Below are 24,494 nucleotides of genomic sequence, written 5' to 3' on the forward strand. Positions count from 1 at the left end.
GCTTCAGCAGACAGCTCACTAGTGAACTAGAAAGCGAGTTCTCTTACTGTCTCCCAGCGGGAACGCTGACTCCCCAGCAGGCTAGAAGTGGGTGTGGGCCCCAGGGCTGGGCAGCACAGCAGGGGGGACCCATGGGCGTCATAGCGGTGGTGCCAGCAGAAATTGCTTATTGTGCCTCACTAGCTCTCCTTCCTTTCTTCCTCAGCAAATGAGTCCCCAATTCATTCTCCTGACACTTGGAGTGGCCAGGTACACAGTTCCAGACTCTGGGATGCTGGCAGCACAGTGTTCAGAGTGTGGGTTCCAAGTTTGGTCCCTTCCTCTTCTCATGGTTGGAATGGGGACAACATGCTAAAAGGTCATGCAGCCATATTGGACCATGAAGGAAAAGCAAGAGCCTGAGTGACAGCAGAGTAGCAGGAGGCAGGAAGATGCCTGGACCCTCATGACTTTGTAGAGATACTGACAGTCCTAGTCCACCTACCTTCAGACTGTCCTCACGTGGGACAGGAAAAGAAACATCAGTTTTGTTTATGTTGCTGTCATTGGGTATTTTCTGTCTCTCATATCTGAACCTAATCCTAGTTGATGCAGATCTCAATAGCTCTAATGTTTTTTCCTGTGTTGTTGGGATTCCACCTCAAGGATTCATAAAAAACTTCATAGGAATTTATAATCTATAAAGTGTCTTGAAATTGCACATTAAATCTATGTTCATTGGGGGCGCCTGGGTGGCTCAGTGGGTTAAGCCTCTGCCTTCGGCTCAGGTCATGATCTCAGGGTTCTGGGATCGAGTCCCGCATCAGGCTCTCTGCTCACAGGGAGCCTGCTTCCCCCTCTCTCTCTGCCTGCCTCTCTGCCTACTTGTGATCTCTCTCTGTCAAATAAATAAATAAAATCTAAAAAAAAAAAAAAATCTATGTTCATTGACATACATTTCAGGGAGAAGAGGCCCATGGCAAGTCATTGAATTTTTCAGATTCTCAGCTTTCTTTCCTTAATAAGGGGAGAACATTCACCTCTGCAGAGCTGATTTCAGAAGTAGATATAATCTGCCTATGGTACTTGGCATGGTGAATAGTGCCAAGCTATTTCTGTAAATAGTCTCATCCTGCTGCCTATTGATCTTAAATCTAGCAGTCATCTATGACTTTTCTTACTCCGTCATTAAACTACCCAATTAGTTGTCAAGAGCATAGAGCATACAGCATCTCCTCCGAACACTTCTTTTTCCTCATATCCCCGCCCTCTGACCCCACTCCAGCTTATTACAGCCTCTGTCGTCTCCTCTCTGAGATCCCCAACAGATCTTCTCATGTTTGGTCTCTTCTTTCTACCATCTACTCTTTATCAGACTTCTAAATCAATTTACCTAAATCAATTTACTGCCAAGGGTTCTCCAGTGCCTATTGAATTAAATACCACTCCATCCAAAAGGAGTCAAGGTAGCACAACACAGAAGAAAAAAATTCACACAAACCTAGCTCTGAGTCCTGATTTTAGCTCCTTATTTGCTTTGCACTCTTGGGAAAATTGTATGACTTCTCAGAACCTGAGTAATCCTAGCTCTAAAGTAAAGATAATAGTATGTAATATGCGGCATCACAGTGCAGATCATTGGGACACGATATACAAAAGGACAAGTTTAGTGCCTGGTACATTCTACGTTCACAGAAAATGTATTGCCTTCCTCTTTCCCTCCATGGAAAGGACACGGACTAAAAAACATACGTCTGCCACCTACCACCCTTCCATGAATCCCTTATTTGTATAACCTATGCTAGCCAAATCAGATTGTTTGCCACCTTCCAGATATATAAGTTATGTCTTCTCTTACTCAATTCTGCAATTGTGCTCAGACTGATTTTTTATCTCCCCTTTCCCTTCATTCTATGTTGCGACCCCGCTCAGCCTTCAGGGAGTCCTTTGATTGCCATCTCCTCTATGAAGCATTTTCCTACTGCTTCCAGGGAGATGTAAGCTCTCCTTGTTTAAAAAGGCACATTCTCTGTTTCTTCTGTGGCACTTGGCGGTTCTACCTCACCTCATTTTGTGTACTTATCACCCTTCCTGAAAGAATAGAGATGCCTTGAGAGCAGAACCAGAGCCTCATCGACCTTTGTACCTCTCATGGCCCTAACTCAGGTCCTTTTATCTGTATTTCCTGCATTAACTTCAAAATTTTCAAGCAGAGCTCTTTTCAATATATTCCTAGATCCTTTTTTCCTTCTTTTACAACACCACAAAGACAGAATGATTACAAGTATCCTCAGGGAATACTCTATTTTAGGTTCCTCCCTCCTTGTCCAAAAAAGGAGGCAATGCTTCTGGATGTGGGACACTTAGTCGTCGATCCAGCCCTATGACCTGTCGTTCAGAACCATTTATTACTGTGTCCATGGGGTACACAGGACTTTTGCTTTTCCCTTATTTCTTAAGACTCTGGCTCTGCCTCTTACTTCCCTTAAGCTCCCAGGACTTTTTTTTTTTTTTTTTTAAATTTCTGCATTTCAGCAACAATGAATCTCATATCTGGGCTTTGAGCACCCTTCCTGAAGATGATGGATAGGAGCAAAGCCTTCTGGGACACATTAGTACAGCTGCCAGTGGGCTCGAGGTGCTTATAAAATAAAAAGGCTCAGGATTCTGGGAACATATTTGCAGTTTTAAGTGAACCGCCCAACACAGCTGAAAAGAAACACCCAAGAACACTTCCTTTTATTCTTTTTAAGCTGTGCATGGAAGAGGTACATCATATTGGATTGCAAGTAAGTCTCAGAAGGATTCTTTTTATGTCATGTCACCAGGTGCTAATATCATCACCTTTGCCTATCAGGTACATGTGCTTTAGAATTACAGGAAGCTTGTAAAGTCAAGTTTAAAGCAGCAAAGTCCAGTTTTTCATTTACTGGATAATACTGAGTATCATTGCCTGACAGGAGACATTTTCCCATGTAATTATGAAAAAGAATAGCACCCACATATCTATAAGGTTTAATGATGCTTTAATTCCACCTGTGGGTAAGTATGTAAGATAGGAGATTATCAGAAAACCAAACACGATTAAATCACCACTAAGCGACAGGCACAAAGCATCCCATCGTAAACTTGATTTCAAAAATAGAAAACGGTTTTATATGAGAAGCTCTCACACTTCATTAGACCTGGGAGAGTAGAGAATCTGTGAAGCTGCTAATTTGCTGCTTAGTCATTGCATTAAAAAGGAAGGGCTCACCAAGAAAGGCATGGATTTGAAGCATTTGGGGGATAAGAAAATACTTCCTATGTGTCAGTAAGACATAGGAGCTTGCTGAATCGATACTTTGGGAGGATGCTAGGAGAGGACAATGAGAAGATTTAAGAAGTGATGTGAGGTTTTTCTCAAGACGCAGACAGCCTTTGATGTACAGAGAGAAACAGCTCTGTCAGATAGCAGCAAAGGGAAAAGCTGGAAAAACCATAGCAAAAAGGAATCAAGTTTTTTTTTTTTAGTGAGGCGGTCTTTCTAGAGACCCTCTGCCCGCATTGAAGCTTCTCTAAACCAGAGACCATATGTAAAAGGTTTCCCTCTTGGAAGAACAGGACATGCAGTACAGACCTTCAGAGTTAGGCCGGAAAGAAGCAGCTGACAGTGTGAGGCCAGTACAGAGCATGAGTTTGGCCAAACCAGGCAGAGTGAAAAATGAGAAGAGTAAGAGAGATCCGATATAAAATGGATCCCTTTTGGGGTATCTACCGAGCTCACAATGACCCCTACTTCACAGCCATGTTGGGGAATGTGACCCCACCTGATGACCATAGTTGAATGAACCAAGAGCACCTGACACCGCTCTAGGTGGATGAGGAATGTGGAACTAGACTGGACGTTAGACTTGTACTTGTGACTCTTGGAGCTCGGCTCTGGGAATTGTGGGGAAACTACCAGCAGGCCTGAGAAGGAAAGCTAGTTGTTGAAAGGGAAGAATGAAGCAAACATAGGGAAAGAAGCAGAGAAAAGTGATAGTGTATAAATACTCCCCATGGTTCCTATCTTCCATTCCTGGCCTCATCCTTTGAGAGGCCCTCCTGCCCTTGGCCTCTCCAACTCCCCACTGTATCTTGATACTAGATCCCCCCATTTTTCTTTAAGTCAGCTTCAGAGGGGTTTCTGCTACCTGCAACCTGGAGGACTGGAGCTGACATACTACCTCAGAGGGCCTGACCATGTAGCTTCGGGAAGGTAGCGCCCCTTACAGCAACCAGTCTGTTAGTGAAAGCACACTATTAATCACAGGCACAGCACTCCTAACAACTGTTATGACATTAACAGGCTATAAATACAAAAAAAGTCTTTCTCAGAAAACAGGGCTTTCTTGGTCTACACAGTAGGTTCTTTGATCAATTGCTATGATGACGATAATGATGATACTGACAGCAGCTCCCATTTACTGTGTGTTGTAATAATAACTTACTAAGCCCCGAACTATGTATGGCTGGGTGCTTTACATACATCATATCTACTTCCCACAACTCTTCATGGTAGTGAGAGTAGAATTTTGTTTGGGAACGTTTGTGACACAGTGCACAGAGATGTCATCTGGGAAGGACCAGCATGCTGAGAAGGCAGGGCTCCACAAGAGGGTACTCAACATGATGGATTTGCCATCATTCAAGATCTGGACATTGGTCTTGTAGTCTTAGGAGATTTCCATGGTACGCCAGCACTGACTAGACTTAGGTATGCTGAGTCATGCAACACAGTTCACTAGAGACTGATATATAAACCAGATGCCAAGTTATTAATTTATCATGAGATGTATAACTGCCAAGCGGCCTGGATACTGATGCTGGCCTGAGCAATGTACGATATTCTCTCCATAGACAGATTACATTGGGAGCCAAAGTTTTAGAAGGTTGTTTGGGTGGTTAGATGATTTGAATGTTAGGCACGGAGATCTGACAGCTGCAATATTCATCTCCAGAGACAGGATTTAGCTACCAGGTGAACCAGACATTTGGGCACCATTTCTTTGGATGCTGCCTGGAGAGCTTTTGCCAACAAATGCTTCTGCGACCTTCCTAGGTTTCTAGAGCTGACCAGTTTTCCTTCTGAAGGAAACATTCTTTCTTTAGCTATCTTAATATCCAATCCATCTTGTGTGTCTAGGAGTCCTTTTATTTGTTTAAGGTTATTTTGCATATTTGGGGTCAGATTCATGATTTCATGCTTTCATAGTCTGAAGTAGAAGGATAATTTTATTCTCTTTCTTTCCACATTTTTGACAGAGTAGCTCACTATCACCTGAATGTATCATCTACGGTATTATTATCCCAATGTTGTACAAATAGGGTAAAAACCATAGGTTTTGGAGTCAGAAAGACCTGGGATAAAATTCTGGCTCTTCCATTTTTAAGTTTTATAGTTCAGGACAAGTTAATTCTCTTGGCCTCAGATTCTTCACTTTTTATAAAGTGGGGATAAGGCGCACCTCACAGGATAAAATGAGATTTACCAAGGTTATCATGCAAAGCATCTAGCACAGTTCTGGGTGTGAAACACAGATCATAACAACTGGAGCAAAAATAACCCAGATCTTAACCATTTAGATTCTCCTTGGTTTCCAAGTATGTAATTTTTTCTTCATTATTCTTCCAATGTGGTTTCGCCTTGATTTTTATAATCGTATTAGTGTGACTTTAAAAACTAATTTCTCTGACTTTTGAGAACTGAATAAACAAAATGAACCCTACATGAGTGCACTGATTTCTTTGGCTTACTGTTCTCCTTCTCCACCAGAAATAAACAAATGACACAGCTTGCTTTTGTCTTTTTTCTTCCTGTTATCCTTGTGAAGATATCATTTATGGACTTTAGTCATGTTTTTTTCATAAGAATTCTGCACTAAATTCCCAAGCTTGAAAATGCCTTTTTCACTGAAAAAGTGCTATGAAATCCTACAGCTTTTGTCACAAATTAATTCTTTTGTTCCCAACTAATTCAGTTTACTTTCAGATGTCAGAATTTCCCAAATTCCATGATTCTTCCTATATAAATGCATGGGTCTATCTTTATATTTAGCTATTTTATCTTATGAGTTTGCAGCATATGTAATTTTTTTTTTAAATTTTTTATTTTTTCAGCATAACAGTATTCATTATTTTTGCACCACACCCAGTGCTCCATGCAATCCGTGCCCTCTACAATACCCACCACCTGGTGCCCCCAACCTCCCACCCCCCCACCCCTTCAAAATTCTCAGATCGTTTTTCAGAGTCCATAGTCTCTCATGGTTCACCTCCCCTTCCAATTTCCCTCAACTCCCTTCTCCTCTCCATCTCCCCTTGTCTTCCATGCGCCCTCTTTTTTTTCAAGTAGATTATAAGCCTTGTAAGAATAGGGACAGATCAATCTCTTTATTTCCTCATTGTCTATACATTATAGTATCCTACACTAGATTGAGAAGATATCAAATAATTCTTTGTTGGGGAGAAATGCTAGAAGTGGAAATAAAAATGAGAGAGATGTTTACCTCATTTGTTAATTATATGCACATTTTCTGAAGGTATAGATCTGAATCTAAGTATCTAATTAATTCTTTTGGTGTAAACTTTTGTGAACCTGTGTTAATTTTTCCTCAAGTTACTTGAACATTTTCTTTCCTTCTCCTTTGACTTTTTTAAAAAAAGATTTTATTTACTTATTTGACAGAGAGAGAGAGAGAGAGAAGAGAAAGACCACAGCTAGGCAAAGTGGCAGGCAGAGGAAGATGGAGAAGCAGGTCCCCACTGAGCAGTGAGCCTGATGTGGCCCTCGATCCCAGAACCCTGGGATCATGACCTGAGCAGAAGGCAGATGCTTAACCAACTGAGCCACCCAGGTGTCCCATCCTTCTCTTCTGACTTTAACACTAGGAATTTTACATACACCCTAGATGTTTCTTACATTAGACGAATTCCTGACTTTAGCTTTTACATCTTTTCCTTTAATCCACATTGTATGTTATCAATGCCAAACTCATCCTCCAATTTACTTCTTTAACTTTGCTTCCCCTCTGTTTAAATTGCTTCAGTGATCCCCATCCCTTTAGTGTTTGTCTTGAATTGTAATGTTCAAACTTTATACTCTTTTTTTTAAGATTTTTTATTTATTTATTTGACAGACAGAGATCACAAGTAGGCAGAGAGGCAGACAGAGAGAGGAAGGGAAGCAGGCTCCCTGCTGAGCAGAGAGCCCGATGTGGGGCTCGATCCCAGGACTCTGGGATCACGACCTGAGCCGAAGGCAGAGGCTTTAACCCACTGAGCCACCCAGGCGCCCCAAACTTTATACTCTTAAGATCCTTGAGGAAAGATGAGATTTAGTTTGGCCTATTCTCACATACCAAATGAAGATATCTAAAAATTTAGTACAACACATAGATGAAAACAAATATGAAACAAGAATAATGCAGTACTGAGAGAATAAAAGCAAGTACCATGACAGATCTGCGTGAGAATTAAAATACCTGTTATCAATTTTACTCCAAAAATGGATTAAAATTTTATAATCTGGGTACATGTATATTTCCAAAATTGAATCCTGAGTAGGCAGTGTACATGACAAGATGAGGAAAGGAAAATTTAGAACGTGCCAGACACAGGGCCGGAAATTGGGACATTTAAGCTCACTAAAATGACACAATATTCCTTCTAGGTTGATGGCATTATTCTACCTTACAAGTTGTAATCCTATTAATACCTAAGTATACTGCTAATACTTAATATTAACATGATAAAATTATGAACTGACCATAAAATAAGCTCCTTTTGCTTTCTGTGAATATTAATTTCAGGGTCTTTATACAGAACCTGGTTAGTTTGATTTATTATAAACGTGTTTTCCAAATTTTCATTACAATTGCAAAATAAATTCCATAAACTCATATGGGGAGACTGTCTATAAATGCCATTATCAGTCATGGAAAGATATAAAAACAGACAAATCTGAAGGTGCTGTATAAGTGAACTCTATAAGGTCAATTTTTTATGAACTAAACGGTCCTCAAGGAAGAAGTCAACCAAACTTGATTCTGTTTTCAGGACTAAAACCAAAGAGATTAACTTATCTTTGTATTTAAGAAGTAGCCTCTGTCTAGGGGGCAGTGGGCTTGGCAGTATATTCAATGATCTCACCAAAAGCCTATGTAATGTAATGACATTAGACTGTGTGTTTATGGTAGATAATACCAGTGAAGCGTAACACAATGCATCTTGACATAATTCAGTTTGTAAAACCAAACTCATTCAATAGCCCCACACAATCACACAATTATGACAAACAATGTAATACTTTGGAATAACAAAAAACAGAAACATGGATATTCATGCATTCATTCATCCATTTGCTATACTGAGCATCTCCGGGGCAATGGCTACTATAAGGGACATAATGACAGATTGGATACAATCGCTGCCTTTGGAAACCTACAATCTAGGAGACAAGATATGAACACATAAAATGTGAGGAGTAAGGTAAGAAATAGCATAAAAGTGGTGCTATGGAGTGTCGCAGGACTACAGAGGAAGGGGGTACTATGTGTGGAGATGGCATCCAGGTAAGCCTTCATGGAGTTGAGGGCATATGGGCTGTTTGGAAGTGCGGGTAGGATTTCAGCAGAGAAAGGGGAAGATTCAAATGAAGAAGGAGTAGGTGTGGAAGTGGGCTGTCACTGGCAGCTTTGGTAAATGCTGGATAGGCCGGTTTGACTGGAGGGTACGTCATGTGTAGTGGAGTGAAACGTAAAGCTGGGTGGGGGGTGGGGAGGCTATGCAGGACCCTCAAGGTCAGTTGACCAGGGTAACAGAACCACTGAAAGCTTTTCTCAAGGAATTGATACAATCCACCTGTTCCTTGAAGAACTTAACAGGATAGCGTGAAGGAAGAAAGACCAAGGCTGGAATTTTATTTAGAAGGTTCTTTTAGTGGTCCAGACATTTGCTTGTGAAGGAGGAGTGGCAGGAAAGAAACGAACACTTATTGAAAGCTCACTATGTGTAAGGTATTTGTTTGTTTTAGCTCTAATATTTCACTCGATTCTTGTGATGTCTCTGAAAGGTAAATAACATTAACTCCAGCATTCAGTTGAGGACCTGAATCCCCAGAAGCAAGCCCAAGGTCTGGCACTGCAAGTGCTCAAGGAAAAAGCTGTCATATCGAATCAGAGCTGTGATTCATGCAACATATTTTCTGTTCTCCACAGAAGCTCCAAGGAAACAAAATAGTTTGTACAGTTCTAAGATTGCAACCCAGAGGGTTATTTCTACTTGTGAGGCTCGCCCCAACCCTTGGGTCAAATTCTGCTCCTCGTCAGGGGAACACAAGGGTCCATCCCGCTTTACTCTTCCGTGCCAGTTGTTGATTCTGGGTGTTCTTACTGCTGGGATCAAGCTCTCCCTTTCACCTCACAGGAGGTCAAGCCTCTCTTCCTTCTTAGACCAGCATCCCTGTCTTGGAACTCTAACCACAAACTCAGTTCCCATCTCTTCAATAAGATGTGAAACCTCTTTGATACCAACTCTCTGCTTGTTGCCTCTGCCAGGCTTCCTTCATGCAGTGCTTTGCTTATGTGACAAGTACAGTGTCTGGACAGTGGGACTGCCCCAGCTCTCCCGGACTGCTACTAGAATCATCGGCCCCCACTCTCTCTGGTCTAGCCTGTGCTTCTCTTAGATGAAAAGACTTTGGACAATTGTCACCATGGTAGAGATTGGTAGTACTCATACTTAAATATCACATAGCACACGCTGTGTGCCAGGCATTGTTCACTGTGCCTTTCAAATATTCCCTCTTATAATCATCACATTATTGATGGCCTCATTTTATTGATTAAAAAAAAAAAAGCAAAACAAAAAACCCAAGGCTGAGAGCTTCAGTTACTTGTCTAAGATGACATCTAGCATTCTGGCTAGGGCTTAACCAGAATGCTCTTCTGCCTCTCCAATGTCAGTGAGAAGATATAGAACACGTCACAGGCGAATGTACTAACTCAAATGCCTTATTTAATACAACTGACACAATACTACAATAGTTACCAGACTTATGTTAGTTCACATTTAGTTACAAATATGAACCCAGAAAGCAGTTAGAAAGAAGCCCTTACATGAGGCTGAACCTTTGATATGTGAGTATTTTCATTTTAACTGAACATACTAAAGACGTTCTGCATTTGAGCAAGTCTAGTAAGGCAGTAGCAGTCAAAGATACTGCTATTTTACATAGCAAAAATAATCCATGAATGCTGGTAGAAAAGGTAATCATGAATATGATCTTAACAGGAGAGGAAACAAATTTAAGGATTTAAAGAATCAAAGCAGAATTGGTAAGAGAGTAGATTTTAAAAGTTCTCATCACAAGAAAAAAAATCAAAGACCGTTGTCATCTTGGCAAATCAGATAGTTCGGCACATTCAAGTTCACTTGACAAAATAATGACACATTTTACTATAATCAATTCAGAAGGTGAACATCTGGCTAAATATAATTAGAAATTTTAACAAGAATATGTTAATGTTAATATGCTAATATGTTAGTATGAATTTTGGATTCAAATTGGAGTCAGCACAGAGTCTGCTTAAAAGACTCTCTCTCCCACTGCCCCTCTCCCCCATGTGTGCTCTCTCTCTCTCTCTCAAAGAAATAAATCTTTAAAAAAAAATAAGTAGAGGGGCGCCTGGGTGGCTCAGTGGGTTAAGCCGCTGCCTTCGGCTCAGGTCATGATCTCGGAGTCCTGGGATCGAGCCCCGCATTGGGCTCTCTGCTCAGCAGGGAGCCTGCTTCCTCCTCTCTCTCTGCCTGCCTCTCTGCCTGCTTGTGATCTCTCTGTCAAATAAACAAATAAAATCTTAAAAAAAAAAATAAGTAGAGAGCACGCATTAAAATAATTGGGGAGGGCATCTGGGTGCCTTGGTTAGTTAAGCTTCTGACTCTTGATTTTGGTTCAGATCATAATGTTAGGGTTGTGAGATCGAGACCCATGTTGGGCTCCCCGCTGGGCATGGAGCCTGCTTAAGATTCTCTCTACCCGAGGATGTGGAGAAAGGGGAACCCACTTACATTATTGGTGGGAATGCAAGTTGGTGCAGCCATGTTGGAAAACAGTGTGGAGATTCCTTAAGAAATTAAAAATAGAGCTTCCCTATGACCCTGCAATTGCACTACTGGATATTTACCCCAAAGATACAGATGTAGTAAAAAAGAAGAGCCATCTGTACCCCAGTGTTCATAACAGCAATGGCCACAGTTGCCAAACTGTGGAAAGAACCAAGATGCACTTCAATGGATGAATGGATAAAGAAGATGTGGTCCATATATACTATGGAGTATTAATGCCTCCATCAGAAAGGATGAATATCCAAATTTGGTATCAGTATGGACAAGATTGGAAGAGATTATGCTGAGTGAAATAAGTCAAGCAGAGAGCCATTTATCATATGGTTTCACTTACTTGTGGAGCACAAGGAATAACATGGAGGACACTGGGAGATGGAGAGGAGAAGTGAGTTGGGGGAAATCAGAGGAGGAGACAATCCATGAAAGACTGTGGACTCTGAGAAATAAACTGAGGGTTTTGGAGGGGAGAGTGTGGGGGTTGGGGAAGCCTGGTGGTGGGTACCATGGAGGGCACATATTGTATGGAGCACTGGGTGTGGTACATAAACAATGAATTTTGGAACACTGAAGAAAAATTAAATTAAATAAAAAAAAAAAAAGATTCTCTCTCTCCATTCTCCACACTCCCTCTCTTAAAAAAGAAAGAAAGAAAGAAAGAAAAAATTGGTGAATATACCTCTATATAACAAGGGCTAGATAAAAGTGACCAAGAAATATAAGGAGGCTTCTTTTCTTTTTATATTTATTTATTTATTTATTTGAGAGAGAGAGAGAGAGAGAGAGCGAGCACACATGAGTGGGGGGAGGGGCAGAAGGAGAATGTGAAAGAATACAAGCAGACTTCCTGCTGAGCACAGAGCCAATGCAAGGTTTGATCTCAGGACCCTGAGATCATGACCTGAGCCGTGAGGGTTGACCGACCTGAGGGTTGGATGCTTAATCAACTGAGCTACTTAGGTACCCCCAGGGAGCTTACTTGCTAATGGTAGAGAGAGAAAGACCATGAGCAAGTAAATAAATAAATGCATACAATAACTAAATAGTAATCAGAGTTATGACAAAAGTAAAACAAAGTAATGTAATAATTTAGAATAAAGAAGTGGTAGTGTACCCAGCCATGACAGAACGTTTGGGCTGGCACCTGACTGACAAAGTTGGGGAACAGAGTAAGAGAAATGACTCTCAAGTGGTATGCTCAACTAGTATGGCTGGAACATAGTAAGGAATAGGGAGACCGGCATGAGACCAAGTCAGCGAGGTGGGCAGGGCACACATCACGGGTCCTTATAGGCCATAGCAAGATGGTTGACTTTGGTTCTAAGAAGTGGAGGAAGGGACCATCAGGTTCTAAGTTAGAGGAATGATGTGGCCTCATCTATGTTTTTAAAAGATCACTTTAACTGCTATTTGGAAAATGCATTACAGGGAGCCAAGAATGGAATCCTTGAGACCATTGAGGAAGCTACTCTAACAGTGACCAGAGAGGTGGCAGACTGGACTCCAGTTGTACCAATAAAAAGAGGGAGGTAGATAGAATAGGGATGTATTCTGAGGCAGAACTGACAGGACTTACTGATGAGGAGATGTGGGGAGTCAGGGAAAGAGCAATTTCACTGTTCTGATCTGTGATCTAGTGATAGGTGGGACACTAAGAGGAAAACACATTTTTGAAGAAATTCAGATCTGTAGAATACTGATCAGCAGAATGCTAATGTAGTGATAGCCTCAATGACATTTACATTAAACTCTGGAAATGAGAAGCAACAAACTTTCATCAAGTCACATGGAACATGATCACTGGTTAGACAGTTTTCCTCTCAGCGACCTCAAGCCCAAGACCATTATCAGCTCTGGAAATGAAGATGAAAACTGGGTCAACCATTCTGGCCTTACGTGGACATATTTTATTTCATAAAGCAATTCTAGAAATGCTGAAGAGTGTGAGCACATGGTAGGTATTTGAAAAATGTGTGGTGAACTGAATGACACCTGTCCCGTTACAATTAGAGAACATGTGATATAACCTACCTATAAAAAGGGCTAAGAGCAGAATTGAGAACTCTCAAAATTGCCATGAATCATGAATCTGAATTACATTATTCCTTATTTTAAAATTTCTATTTTGTGGGTATGTATATACATATGTATGTATCCATACACACACACACACACACACACACACCGTATATTTGAGCGCATTTCTGATACTATTGATGGAAAAAATAGGAATGCTCTAATCTTTTTAAATTATTATTATTTTTAAAGATTTAATTGTCAGAGAGAGAGAGACAAGAGAGGACATGAACACAAGTCGGGGGAGTAGTGGGCAGAGGAGAAGCAGGCTCCCCGCTGAGTCTTAAAGAGCCCAATGAGAGACTTGATCCCAGGACCCTGGGATCACGACCTGAGCCGAAGGCAGATGCTTAATTGACTGAGCCACCAAGGCGTTCCTCTAATCTTTTTTCCTAGTATCTAATCAGCACTATTCCATAATGCTTCTATTCGAAATGAATAGTCATTACCTACCTGAAGCATATCGCCAAGGTCTGCGGTGCTAATATCCGGATCCTCCGTGGTGTTGAAGGGCACAGGAGTTATCCGTACAAGGGTGAGCACTCTGGGTTCTGGATATCTCCATAACATCATCCCTGAGCTATCTTCAGTTTCATTGTAAAACAAGACTTCATAGACACCAGGCATTTTCAAAGGTTCTGTTAAAGGAAAAAATAATTAACTGCATGCTTTTGAAATGAAACATGGTACAGAAAGAGAACATTATGAGGATAAAAGGTAAGAATGTAAAGAAGCTGGCTGGCTACTTTTAGATGGTTTAGGACAGGAACAAATTAAGAATTTTCCCCTAAGAGAGACTGAATGGTAATGTACTATTTTTGTACTGCAGCTATTAACATACTTTTCGAGCGATCTTGATGTGTTATTTAGTGACCGTGCAGTTAAAACTCTCTTTCACGCTGAAGCTGTTGCTACTTACCAGCATCTCGTACATACTGGAACAGGCCTGTCCGTAGGTCATCCGAACTTTGTTCACTTTGAAACATCTGGTTCTTTTCCACAGGAGACGGCATGTGTGGAACTGCTTCAGGAACTTCAAAATTTCCCTCCTCGTTGAGGTATCCACTGAGTAATTCATGTAGAAGAACTAAACAGTTCAAATGTTCTTGACCCCAGAAAACCTTTAAGAATCATATGAAAAATTTTAGTGGTTTTTAAATACAAACATTTCATGAGGATAATTAGGCACAATCATACTGGAGTTAACGTGAGACCATAATTACATTCAATTTAATTATTGACAATAACTTAACTATAATTTCTAAGTGACCTATGGGATGAATTTCTATTACTTGAGTAAATACATAAAAACAAGAAAATCAATTACATCATATATTGTGTGAATAATAATCAATTTTCAATGCTGGGTTACCAATGAAATTATGTTAGTGCAAGGTAATGTTTATGAGTTAACGTGCCTAAGTGAGAAAACAGTATCTATTACAGTGCGAGAGAAGGTAATGAAGATCTTCTAGGCCGAAATGTTAATAAAAGAATAATAATAACCTTGTGGAATAGCTTCCTACATTTTGTCATGAGATTTAACAAACACCTCTTAATTATAAGATTCCATTCTTTGCACTTTTACTCTTCAGAGAAAAAGAGAGAGAAGATGCTCAATGAACTTGAACTCACAAGGCTCCCAACTTCTGTGTTTAGTGAGAATGTGCCAACATACAGTATTCCAGAGCCTCTGATAATCAACCATTGAGGAGATACAGTAGAGTTTCAGGACAAAGGCCTTGGTATTTTCTCTAACAAAGAGGATCAAATTCTCTTTTTTTCTCCATTTGAAGAGTACTAGTCCATAAGAGAAGTATGACCAGTGGGTAATAATGATTAATGTCAGAGGACTCAAAATGTAAATAATATTACATTTGTCTGTATATATTGGATAAAGGCAATACAACCATTCTTTCTAAGAGAACCAGATTAACACAGAAAAGAGAAAAAATATAACTAAGTAGGAAAAATAACCCTACACCTGTGGGTAAATTTTATTTTATTTTAAGATTTTATTTATTTGTTTTTGACAGAGATGGACATAGTGAGAGAGGGAACACAAGCAGAGGGGTGCGAGAGGGAGAAGCAGGCTTCCCATGGAGCAGGGAGCCCAATGTGCGGCTTGATCCCAAGACCCTGGGATCATGACCTGAGTCAAAGGTAGATGCTTAACGAATGAGCTACACAGGCGTCCCACCTGTGGGTAAACTTTAAACCTAAGTTTGGGTCCTGCTCTCTGGAATTAAGGCAACAGAAATAAAGGTAAGAGATCCGATACCAAGTCTACTGTGTTCTCATCAATCTTGTTTTTATTGGATCTTGAAAAACTCCCCAAGCTGGGCAGTTGAACACTGTGCTTTAGGCTTTAACTGTCAAAAGATGGTGACTTTATAATGTAGAGATAGTATGTTTTTGTCTTATTGTTGATTTTAATGAGGAGTTACTTTGCTCTCTTGGGAAAATGGTAATACTGTTAACATTGTTGATAAAACAACATGAAATGATACACTTATTATTAAATACACGAAGATTTCTGATAGATGCTGAAAATCTCCAAAGCAATACAAAACAGTAAGTTATTAGAATCCTTCCACATCTAGCTCCCTGTCAGTAAGAACACTGGCCAAAAAGTCAAGGCAACACGACCTATAGATAAAAACAAGAAATTCATATATAATATGCCTCTGTTACTAACAAATCAGTCATTTACATTTTCATAATTGTGAATTTCTCAAGGTTTTTGGATTTATGTTAAACTTAGGGGACATCAAATCATATAAAGAATACATTCAAATCTATCCATCTAGAAAGTTACCAAGAAATAAACTGAATATCCTCACACAGTCCATACATAGCTATAAATCAAATGTATAAAAGGCTGCAATTGATTATATGTCAAGTGTGAATCATCAGGTGTTATAATATCTAAAGAACCTACCATTGGCAAGTGGTTCTTATATATTGCTGATGATACTGTGCTTGAGACACTTATATATTGAGATGACACTTACAACGTTGGCTACTTCGTAACTAGCAAAGTCTATAATTAGAAAAAAGTTTAATGACCTAGCAATTCCACTCCTAATCACATATCCAAGAGAAAGGAAAACATATGTCCACACAAGAGCTTATACACAAATGTTCCTAGCAGCATCATTCATAATACCCAAAGGTGGAAAGAATCCAAATGTCCATCAACTGGTAGATAAATGTGGTATGGCCGTACAACAGAATATTATTTGGCCCATAAAAAGGAACAGAGTATTGGCACCTGCAACAATATGGATGAATCTGGTAAACACTATGCTGTGTGAAAGAAGCCAGTCACAAAAGACCACAGATTATGTGATTCCACTTACATGAAATGTCTAGAACAATCAAATATGCAGAATCAGAAAACAATTAGTAGTTGCCTAGATCTAGAGAGAGGATTAGAGGGTAATGGGGAATGAATGCTAATGGGTACAGGGTTTTAAGGGTGTTGTGTGAATGTTCTAAAGTGGAGTATAGTGATGAGCACATGTCATGAATATACTAAAAAAAAACAAAAAACAAACCACTGAATCATACACTTTATTTAGGTGAATTATATGGTATGTGAAATAAAGCGGTTAAAAAAGCTCAGTAAGAGATCATTAGAGGCACCTGGGTGGCTCAGTCGATTAAGCATCTGCCTTTGGCTCAGGTTATGATCTCACCATCCGGGGATGGAGCCCCAGGGAAGCTGCTTCTCCCCCTCCTCCCCTCTCATGCTCGTTCTCACTATCTCTGTCTCTCTCTTTCTCCCAAATAAAAAATAAATAAAATCTTAAAAAAAAAAAAGAGATCAATCAGATAATACTCTTTCTCACCATATCAAGATTTAGTGAAACAGTTAAAAAAATGAAAAAAGGCTAGTTGAAAACTTATGGGATAAATGTGGCCAATCCCCACAGACCTGTAGCAGACCTCCTCTTAAATCAATGGTTATTTTTGGTATGGACTGTTCAGGGCCTGGATTGCCACTGTGTTTACACCACTTAGCTTCCAGATGGGCAGAAGCACAACATGGTCCTATCAGAATCCGATTTCTTTCTTTGAGACTTGTTTTAAGCAGAAAATCATTTATGCTGAGTAGAAACGAAGACCCAAGAATTATGCCTGGAAAAGAAAAAAAGGGAGAGGGGTATAGGTTATAATTATTCTTTGTCAAAAAAGTATGTTTGAGTAAGAACTATCTGTATTTTTAAAAAGCATTAATTTATCCTTTGTTGTCTTCTTTTTCAGTTGGCTTTCTCCCACAGTTTTACGCTACTTACACAGAATTCTAGTTATGAAGCAGGTATGCCTCTTTCACATTCCTAACAAAAAAATATTTGCCAAAACATTATGACTTTTCCCATGTGTGAGCATTTTAGGTTTTATGAGTAGAGACATTTTCATTAAATTGTGCAAGTTTTTCAAACAACTACATTAAGAATAAGAACAGCTGCTTCATTTGTCTATTGTTAACATGATGGGAAAGGGCAATTTTCTGTGATTTCTTATAGTAACAGAGTAAGTATATTACTTTGCTAGACACTCAAGTTTTTGACTGGCCTATGTTAAAATTCAAAACAATCAAAATATATAACATGTGTTTTCTAAAAATTTTAGTTTAATCCAAACTTCACACATCATAACCACTTGAAGTTTACAAAGTCTTAAAAACAGATAGTGGCAGGTTAGATTTATGAGAAAAACTATATGCTATAGTTCAAAGTAAATATACCCAGAAAAGGAATACACTTTAAAATGTAGGTTTTCTTTTGAACTTAAACTAGAAGTGTAGATCAAAACCTTTTCATAAAACCAACAGCACACTTTAAGATATTTGGATGCAAAGTTAGAGTGGTGGGTTAACTTTCCCCCAAGGAGCTCATATTCTGAACTGTCATTGTGAATATTGAATTTCACCAGACCACGTTTGTAATGCCCATGGCTTATTTTTCTAATGATATTTGATCCTTAAAAGAGATGAAAGATTTAAAAACACCTTAGGCCCATAGTATACACGTTTCAAAGTACAGTACCCACACTGACTCTTCAACTCTGTGGAGAGCTGAAAACTTCATGTAGGTTGTATGCTCCTACTGCAGAAATAAGACCATAACTTCTAATCTTCCACGGAAGACATCACACCCACGTAAATTAGGGCTAAGACTTCTGTTAAAATTTAGGACGGCAGAAATCAGTTTCATAAATTTCAACTCTATTATGGCACTAAGATTTCCATTTCATGTATACAACTTTCTTGATTCACAACTATCCCTCATTTAGATAAAGAAAAGAGATAAAACAGAAAATTAAAAAAAAAAAAGAAACAAACAGGTCCCCAAATACCCAAGAATCAAAAATCATCTCCATTAATGGAGTTTAGAACACAAGCCATAATTTCCTGACCTAACTGCAATACATTTCCTGAGATATTTACTTCTCAATAGTAAATATCTGCTAAATGAAACATACCAATTAATTATTCCAAAATTTCTCATAATGGGGATTATGGAAGTACAGGCTTGATTCAGTACAGTCATCCAGCAAGTGAGTAGTAAGGGAATGTTAGAATTATATTTCCCTTTATTCCCCAATATATACATCTTCATTCTGCCCTAGAGTGAAATACCCAATTATCTGGTAGTAATCTTAATGTGAATATTCTTTTGGTTCCTCATACACAAAATGTTTAATACCAAGGGCCTTCTAGGTTGCTTACCTCATTTAAGGTTTATTATTACCTTGCCAGACGCCCAGACTAAAAAAACTCAGGGCCCACTTTGGGGGCTCTTGTTCTCTTATCTCCACGACTTAATTTCTAGATCATTCTATCTATCTCCATTATGAAGAAAGACTTCGGTAAGCTAAATGACTGAAATGTAGACCACATCACTTTCAAGCTTTAGTAGACTGACCATTCCGGAGGCAAGACCATCTGATTCAGTATAGGACTGGGCACAAGAATAGCCCTTCAAGATATACCCCACCAAACTGAATTGCCAGTATAAAATGTGATCCAACGTTTATGTCTCAACATATTTTTTTTAAAGATTTTATTTATTAATTTGACAGAGAGATCACAAGCAGGCAGAGAGGCAGGCAGAGAGAGAGGAGGAAGCAGGCTCCCCGCTGAGCAGAGAGCCCGATGCGGGGCTCGATCCCAGGACTCTTGAGATCATGACCTGAGCCGAAGGCAGCGGCTTAACCCGCTGAGCCACCCAGGCGCCCCTCAACATATGTTTTAATTGACAAACAAAACAGAAGAGTGCTTAAATCTTTGCCATTCTTCATTTTGCATCACTGTGTCATAGAATAATAAGGTAGGACGGAGAAGACCTTAGAAGCCATCCATGCCAAGCCCCCCTCCACTAAAAAATATCACACAAAACCCTTTTTATTTTGAAACTATGTTAGAAGCATCTAAAACTTGCAAAAATGTGCAGAGTTCCCAACCACATACCTCTTACCTAGCTATGTAACCTGAGCAGAAATACAGAAATCAGGAAATCAACACCGACAACATACCAGTAAGTAATCTATAGATCTCATGTAAATTTTGCCATTTTCCCTAAAAATGTCCTTTGATGGTCTGGGATCCGAACTTGGGATCCCCACTGAATTTAGCTCTCAGGTCTCCTTAGTCTCCTTTCTTTGTCTTTAATGACCTTGATGTTCTTGAACAGTCCAGGCCAATTATTTTGCCAAAAGTCTCTCCATTTGAATGTATCTGATGTTTTCTCCTTAGAATGAAGTTATACATTTTTGGCAAGAATCCCCGAGAAGTGATGCCCTTCTCCGTGTTACCATATACTGGGGTATGTGATATTGATGTTTCACTACTGGCAATATTAACTCTGACTGTATGACTAAAGTGGCGTCTGCCAGGTTTTGCCACTGTAAAACCGCTATGTTTTTTTTTTTTTTTTAAATAACAACTATCTTGTGGGGAGATATATGAAGATCATGCAAGTATCCTCTTTTACATCAGACTTTCACCTGCTAATGTTTTAGCAACCATCAATGGTTTGCGCATGCAATGATTATTACTGTGGTGTGTGATCATGTTGCTTTTCCATTTTTCTTATTCTTTCTATTCTTATTCTTTTCTTATTCTTTCCTTTTTCTTATTCTTCTACATTTATTAATTAGCATTCTGTGGTAAAAAGAGCTGTCCTTTCTACCCCATTTATCAGTTCAACTATGTATTTGTATTAGTATGGACTCAAGGGTATTTATTTTATTTTATGGGTTATAATCTAATACTATCGTTTACTTTGTTGCTTCTGCCCAGTTCTGGGCACTAAGAACCCCTTCAAGTTGGGTCCTGTGTCCTAATATACCCCCAACATTTTTTGAGAACTTCTTTACTTTCTGGCCATCTAAGATGTTTTAGGTTTATCTTGTATTTTTCCCATCTCACCTATGGCATCAGCCATTTCTCCAAAAAGAGTTTCTTTTACTGAAGAATGGTATCTAGAAAACAAAATCTGGGTGGTAGGTAAGCTCACTGTTACTAGGGCCTCACTGCTTCTAGGCCGTCTCAGCAGAGAGGGCTAGGAAGCCTATATGCACTAGAGAGTGGTTTCTAGCCTTCTCTCTTTCCTTATTTGTACCTCCTCCTACGACAGTAAGAAACTTGCTGAACATCCCTTCTAATGTGCTGATTTCTAATCATCCCTGGAATATCACTTTGAAGTGGTGAAAATTAAAGCAGAAGAACTAAGACAGACATAAAGGACAAATTACCTTTACTCATGGGACCAAAGGTAATTACCAAAGAAAAGTCTACCAAAAGAAAGGGCTAATATCTATCTCTAGGAGTCTTATTAAGAATGGGCTTGACAACATTTTGTCTGGAGCGTACAGAAGAAGGAGATTACCTTTCTCACTCTATAATACCTTTCATTTATACAAAGATATTTGCAAGCATATGATAAAATCTTTTTAGAAGTAACTTAATACATATAGAATTTGGATCTTACTAGATACTTCTACTATGTAGGAACTACTCAAATACTGATATTGTACTGTCTAAAGTAGTTCCTGAGGTTTCGCTTAAAAAAAAAAAAAGACTACTACTGGAATGACAAAATTTACATTGGTTACATCTTATGTATATTCTCAGAAAGTATCTATCTCTTCCAAAGAACTTAAGTAGGGTTGATAGAAGGCTTTTCTTAATTCCCCAAAGTTATACAATTAGAAGTATTTATCGCCTGGGGTGAGGAAGGACATGAGAAAAAATTCTAAACTTGAATTATTACAAATAAATATAGAAACACTGACAGCTTTTGTGTCACTGCATACACTGTTAAATGCACGAACACTTTACTGGAGTCATACAAATCCTATTCTTTTTTGCTTGGGTAGAGAGAATGGGATACCTAGAATTCGTGGGAGAATAAAGATAATCTGTAATCTCAGAAAAATGGCCCAGGAGGAAGCCAATGGTCAGGCCAACACCTGGGAGTCTGCAACAAGAAGAAAGCCAGGCAGACTCAGGTGTGTGGTGAGGAGAGCAGGAGGAGGCACAATGTACCCGAGATACAGAGACCTTACAACTGAGGCAGGCACTATTCCAGCTGTAGCTTTATTTCAGCAATAATAGAATCTAAGGACTGCTTTGCCAGAAAGTAGGCTTGTAGGGCTGGACACTGGCCAGACTTATTGATTTTCGTGTTTGATACTCTTCGGAGTTGGCTTTGGTTCAGGCATGTGCGTGAGATTTACTGAAAATCAATGAGGTACAGTAATGCCTTTGGAAAAGTGACCTTTCCTCTTGCTCCTTGGCTTTGAAGTTAAGAAAATGAAGGTGCTGGAGCTGCTGGCAGCCCCTATGTAGGGTCTGAGGCCAAAGCTATGTAACACGGAGGGGAGATCGAATGGATTCTGCCATGCCTAAGGACAGTACCAAGTCCCAAATCAGCTTAGGTTGGGTTTTCTGTCATTTACAAGCCAAAGCATCCCACCTGATATACAGTCTCTAAGTAAAGGGATTGCCAAGGGTAACCCACAATCTTCTATTCTTACTCCTTACCCCTAATCCCTTATTCTAGTGAATTTCTCTACCCTCACGGCCTTAGGACAATTTCTTAGGATAGTAATTCATAACCATGCCTAATTTCTTAAGCCAGTGCTACTCCCATGCTTCTAACTGTGAGCCTTCTGGATATCTGAGTTCACCTCCACCGTGGTATTTATGTGTACATGGATTCATTACTCAACCAACATTTACTGGTTATCTACTACATACTGGGTATACGAAGGTAAAGTAAATAATTTGCATTTTTTTTCTCACACCAGATTTTTCCTTGGCAATTTATCAGCCTCAAGTTCCAAGATCTCAGGAAGTAGTAGAGGGGAAAAAACAACCAACATCGTGTGTAATATTGACACTGTTAAAAAAGTGAACTGTTAAAAAACAGGGACATTACCCTACTATCAAACAAATCTTTTTTTTTTGCTTTGTATTCTCCTTTGTGCTGTTAATTCTTTCACTCTAATCAAGTATTTGTGTACCTATATTTAAGTCTCTTGTCATTTTTTTCTTTTCTTTTCCCCAATAATAAGTCTACTTCTCACTCTCTTCTTACACCTCTGTCATCCTTTTACAGTTTGAACTTGGCTCTATCGCAGGTCTACCAGCATGGATTGTGGACTTGCTTAAACACACAGGGGCCAAAGGGAATAGCAGATGCTTATGTTGGCAGTGAGGACAGAGCACAGGCATAGACATAAGTCTATGTCCAAAGGCACAGACATAAGTGTGCCCTGCTTGGTCCTTTCTGCCCCCTTCTCTGTTCTTCTGTGCCATACACCTACAAGGAAATGAGGTGTGGTTTGCTTTGGAAGCTTATGCAACTGATTTAACCCATCCCCCACATGCCCATTGGCCCAGCACACTGACTACACACACCACTGGGCTGTGGCTTTGCTCCTCAGTAAGGGGTTCCGGTTACTGGTGACACCACAGAACGGGCTGCTCACAAGTACCAGCTTTTAAGTTTAAAACAGAGTCTCTTATGGTTTGTCTCCCTCCCAATTCCATCTTGTTTCATTTACTCTTATTCTTTTTTTTTTTTAAAGCTACAACAAAATAATAAAAAAAAGTATTAGTTCAAGTGGTTTTAATCTTGGCGTAAATGACCAGTAATAAGAGATGATGATGATCACTTAATAATAAAGAGTGGTGATAAATTTCAGAAAGGGTCATTTATAAATGGTAAACCAAACTTCACACTTTTACCACAAAATATGAAAATAATCCCTGGGACCCGTGACAGGGTTATTAATTTTCCTTTTCCCTTTCTTTCACTACGTGAGAAGCTAGCCTATGGGACATCGTCCTCTCCTGTTTGTTTTTTCATCAGGAAACATTCTAAATACCTTCCTTGGGATGAAATGAATCTTGTTTTATGTACAACCACACACATACACCCAGGGCCATGGAGAATACTCAGAGTTCATGTAAACTGAATACTTAGACATTTCAATCTGGTAGAAATGGCAACAGAAAGTACATTAAGGAATGTGTTCGTCTCCTTCCTAGTGGACTATGAATGCACTGTTGGATAAAATGACTACATGTAAAAACTATAAAGAGCTATCTTCTTAGCACTAGAAAAGGCCACATGATTTTGTGACATTTTATCTCATTTTATCTCTATGTGTACGTGTGTGTGCGTGCACGTACACTGCAAATATGACAATACGTTTACGTTTGTTTCAGCTGGCAAATATATAGGTATTTGATGTGTTATCCTTTACATCTTCTGAACTGTTCGTTTTCCCCCTAAATTTCCAAAAATAATATAGAGAGAAGAAAAAAAATTAAAGAACTATGCTGTGGAAATGTAAGATTTTAAACGGTCACTTAAACTTTTAAAGCATGAATATTAGTAAAGTTACTCAAACACTTATCAGGTCATTTTAAAAATCTTTTAACTTTGAAATAATATTAGGCTTTTACAGCAAAGTTGATACCCTTCACTCAGCTTCCCTTCAAGTTAACAATTACATAAGCTAACTTCCGTAAGCTATAATATGATTCTCAAAAGCCGGTAAGTTAACCTCAATACTACTAATTTATAGACCTCATTTGAATTTCACATTACTCCCCTCATGTCCTTTTCCTGTTCCAGGATCCAATCCAGGACCCCACACTGCATTTAGCAATTGTGTGATCAGGTCATTTTGACCGAGTCTATAACCTCTTCGACTTCCTTCCATTCAAAAGAATGCTTTTCTGCCTGATTTTTCCATTGGCCTCTTTCAAA

The 24,494-nt window shown here is 39.3% G+C and overlaps 1 protein-coding gene across 4 annotated transcripts in view; it reads right to left on the reverse strand.

Annotated features, from left to right (window-relative positions):
• Positions 1 to 24,494, reverse strand: part of VPS13B (vacuolar protein sorting 13 homolog B) — a 763,452-nt gene that overhangs the window by 135,307 nt on the left and 603,651 nt on the right. For all 4 annotated transcript variants that reach the window (XM_047723595.1, XM_047723597.1, XM_047723594.1 and 1 more), the window contains 3 exons: positions 17,141 to 17,343; positions 14,120 to 14,321; positions 13,654 to 13,838 (listed from right to left, as the gene is read on the reverse strand). In XM_047723595.1, the coding sequence (XP_047579551.1) occupies positions 13,654 to 13,838; positions 14,120 to 14,321; positions 17,141 to 17,343 (590 nt within the window). The remainder of the gene's footprint in view (positions 1 to 13,653; positions 13,839 to 14,119; positions 14,322 to 17,140; positions 17,344 to 24,494) is intronic.

This window comes from Lutra lutra, chromosome 4 (assembly GCF_902655055.1).
Source record: "Lutra lutra chromosome 4, mLutLut1.2, whole genome shotgun sequence".
Lineage (NCBI taxonomy): Eukaryota > Metazoa > Chordata > Mammalia > Carnivora > Mustelidae > Lutra > Lutra lutra.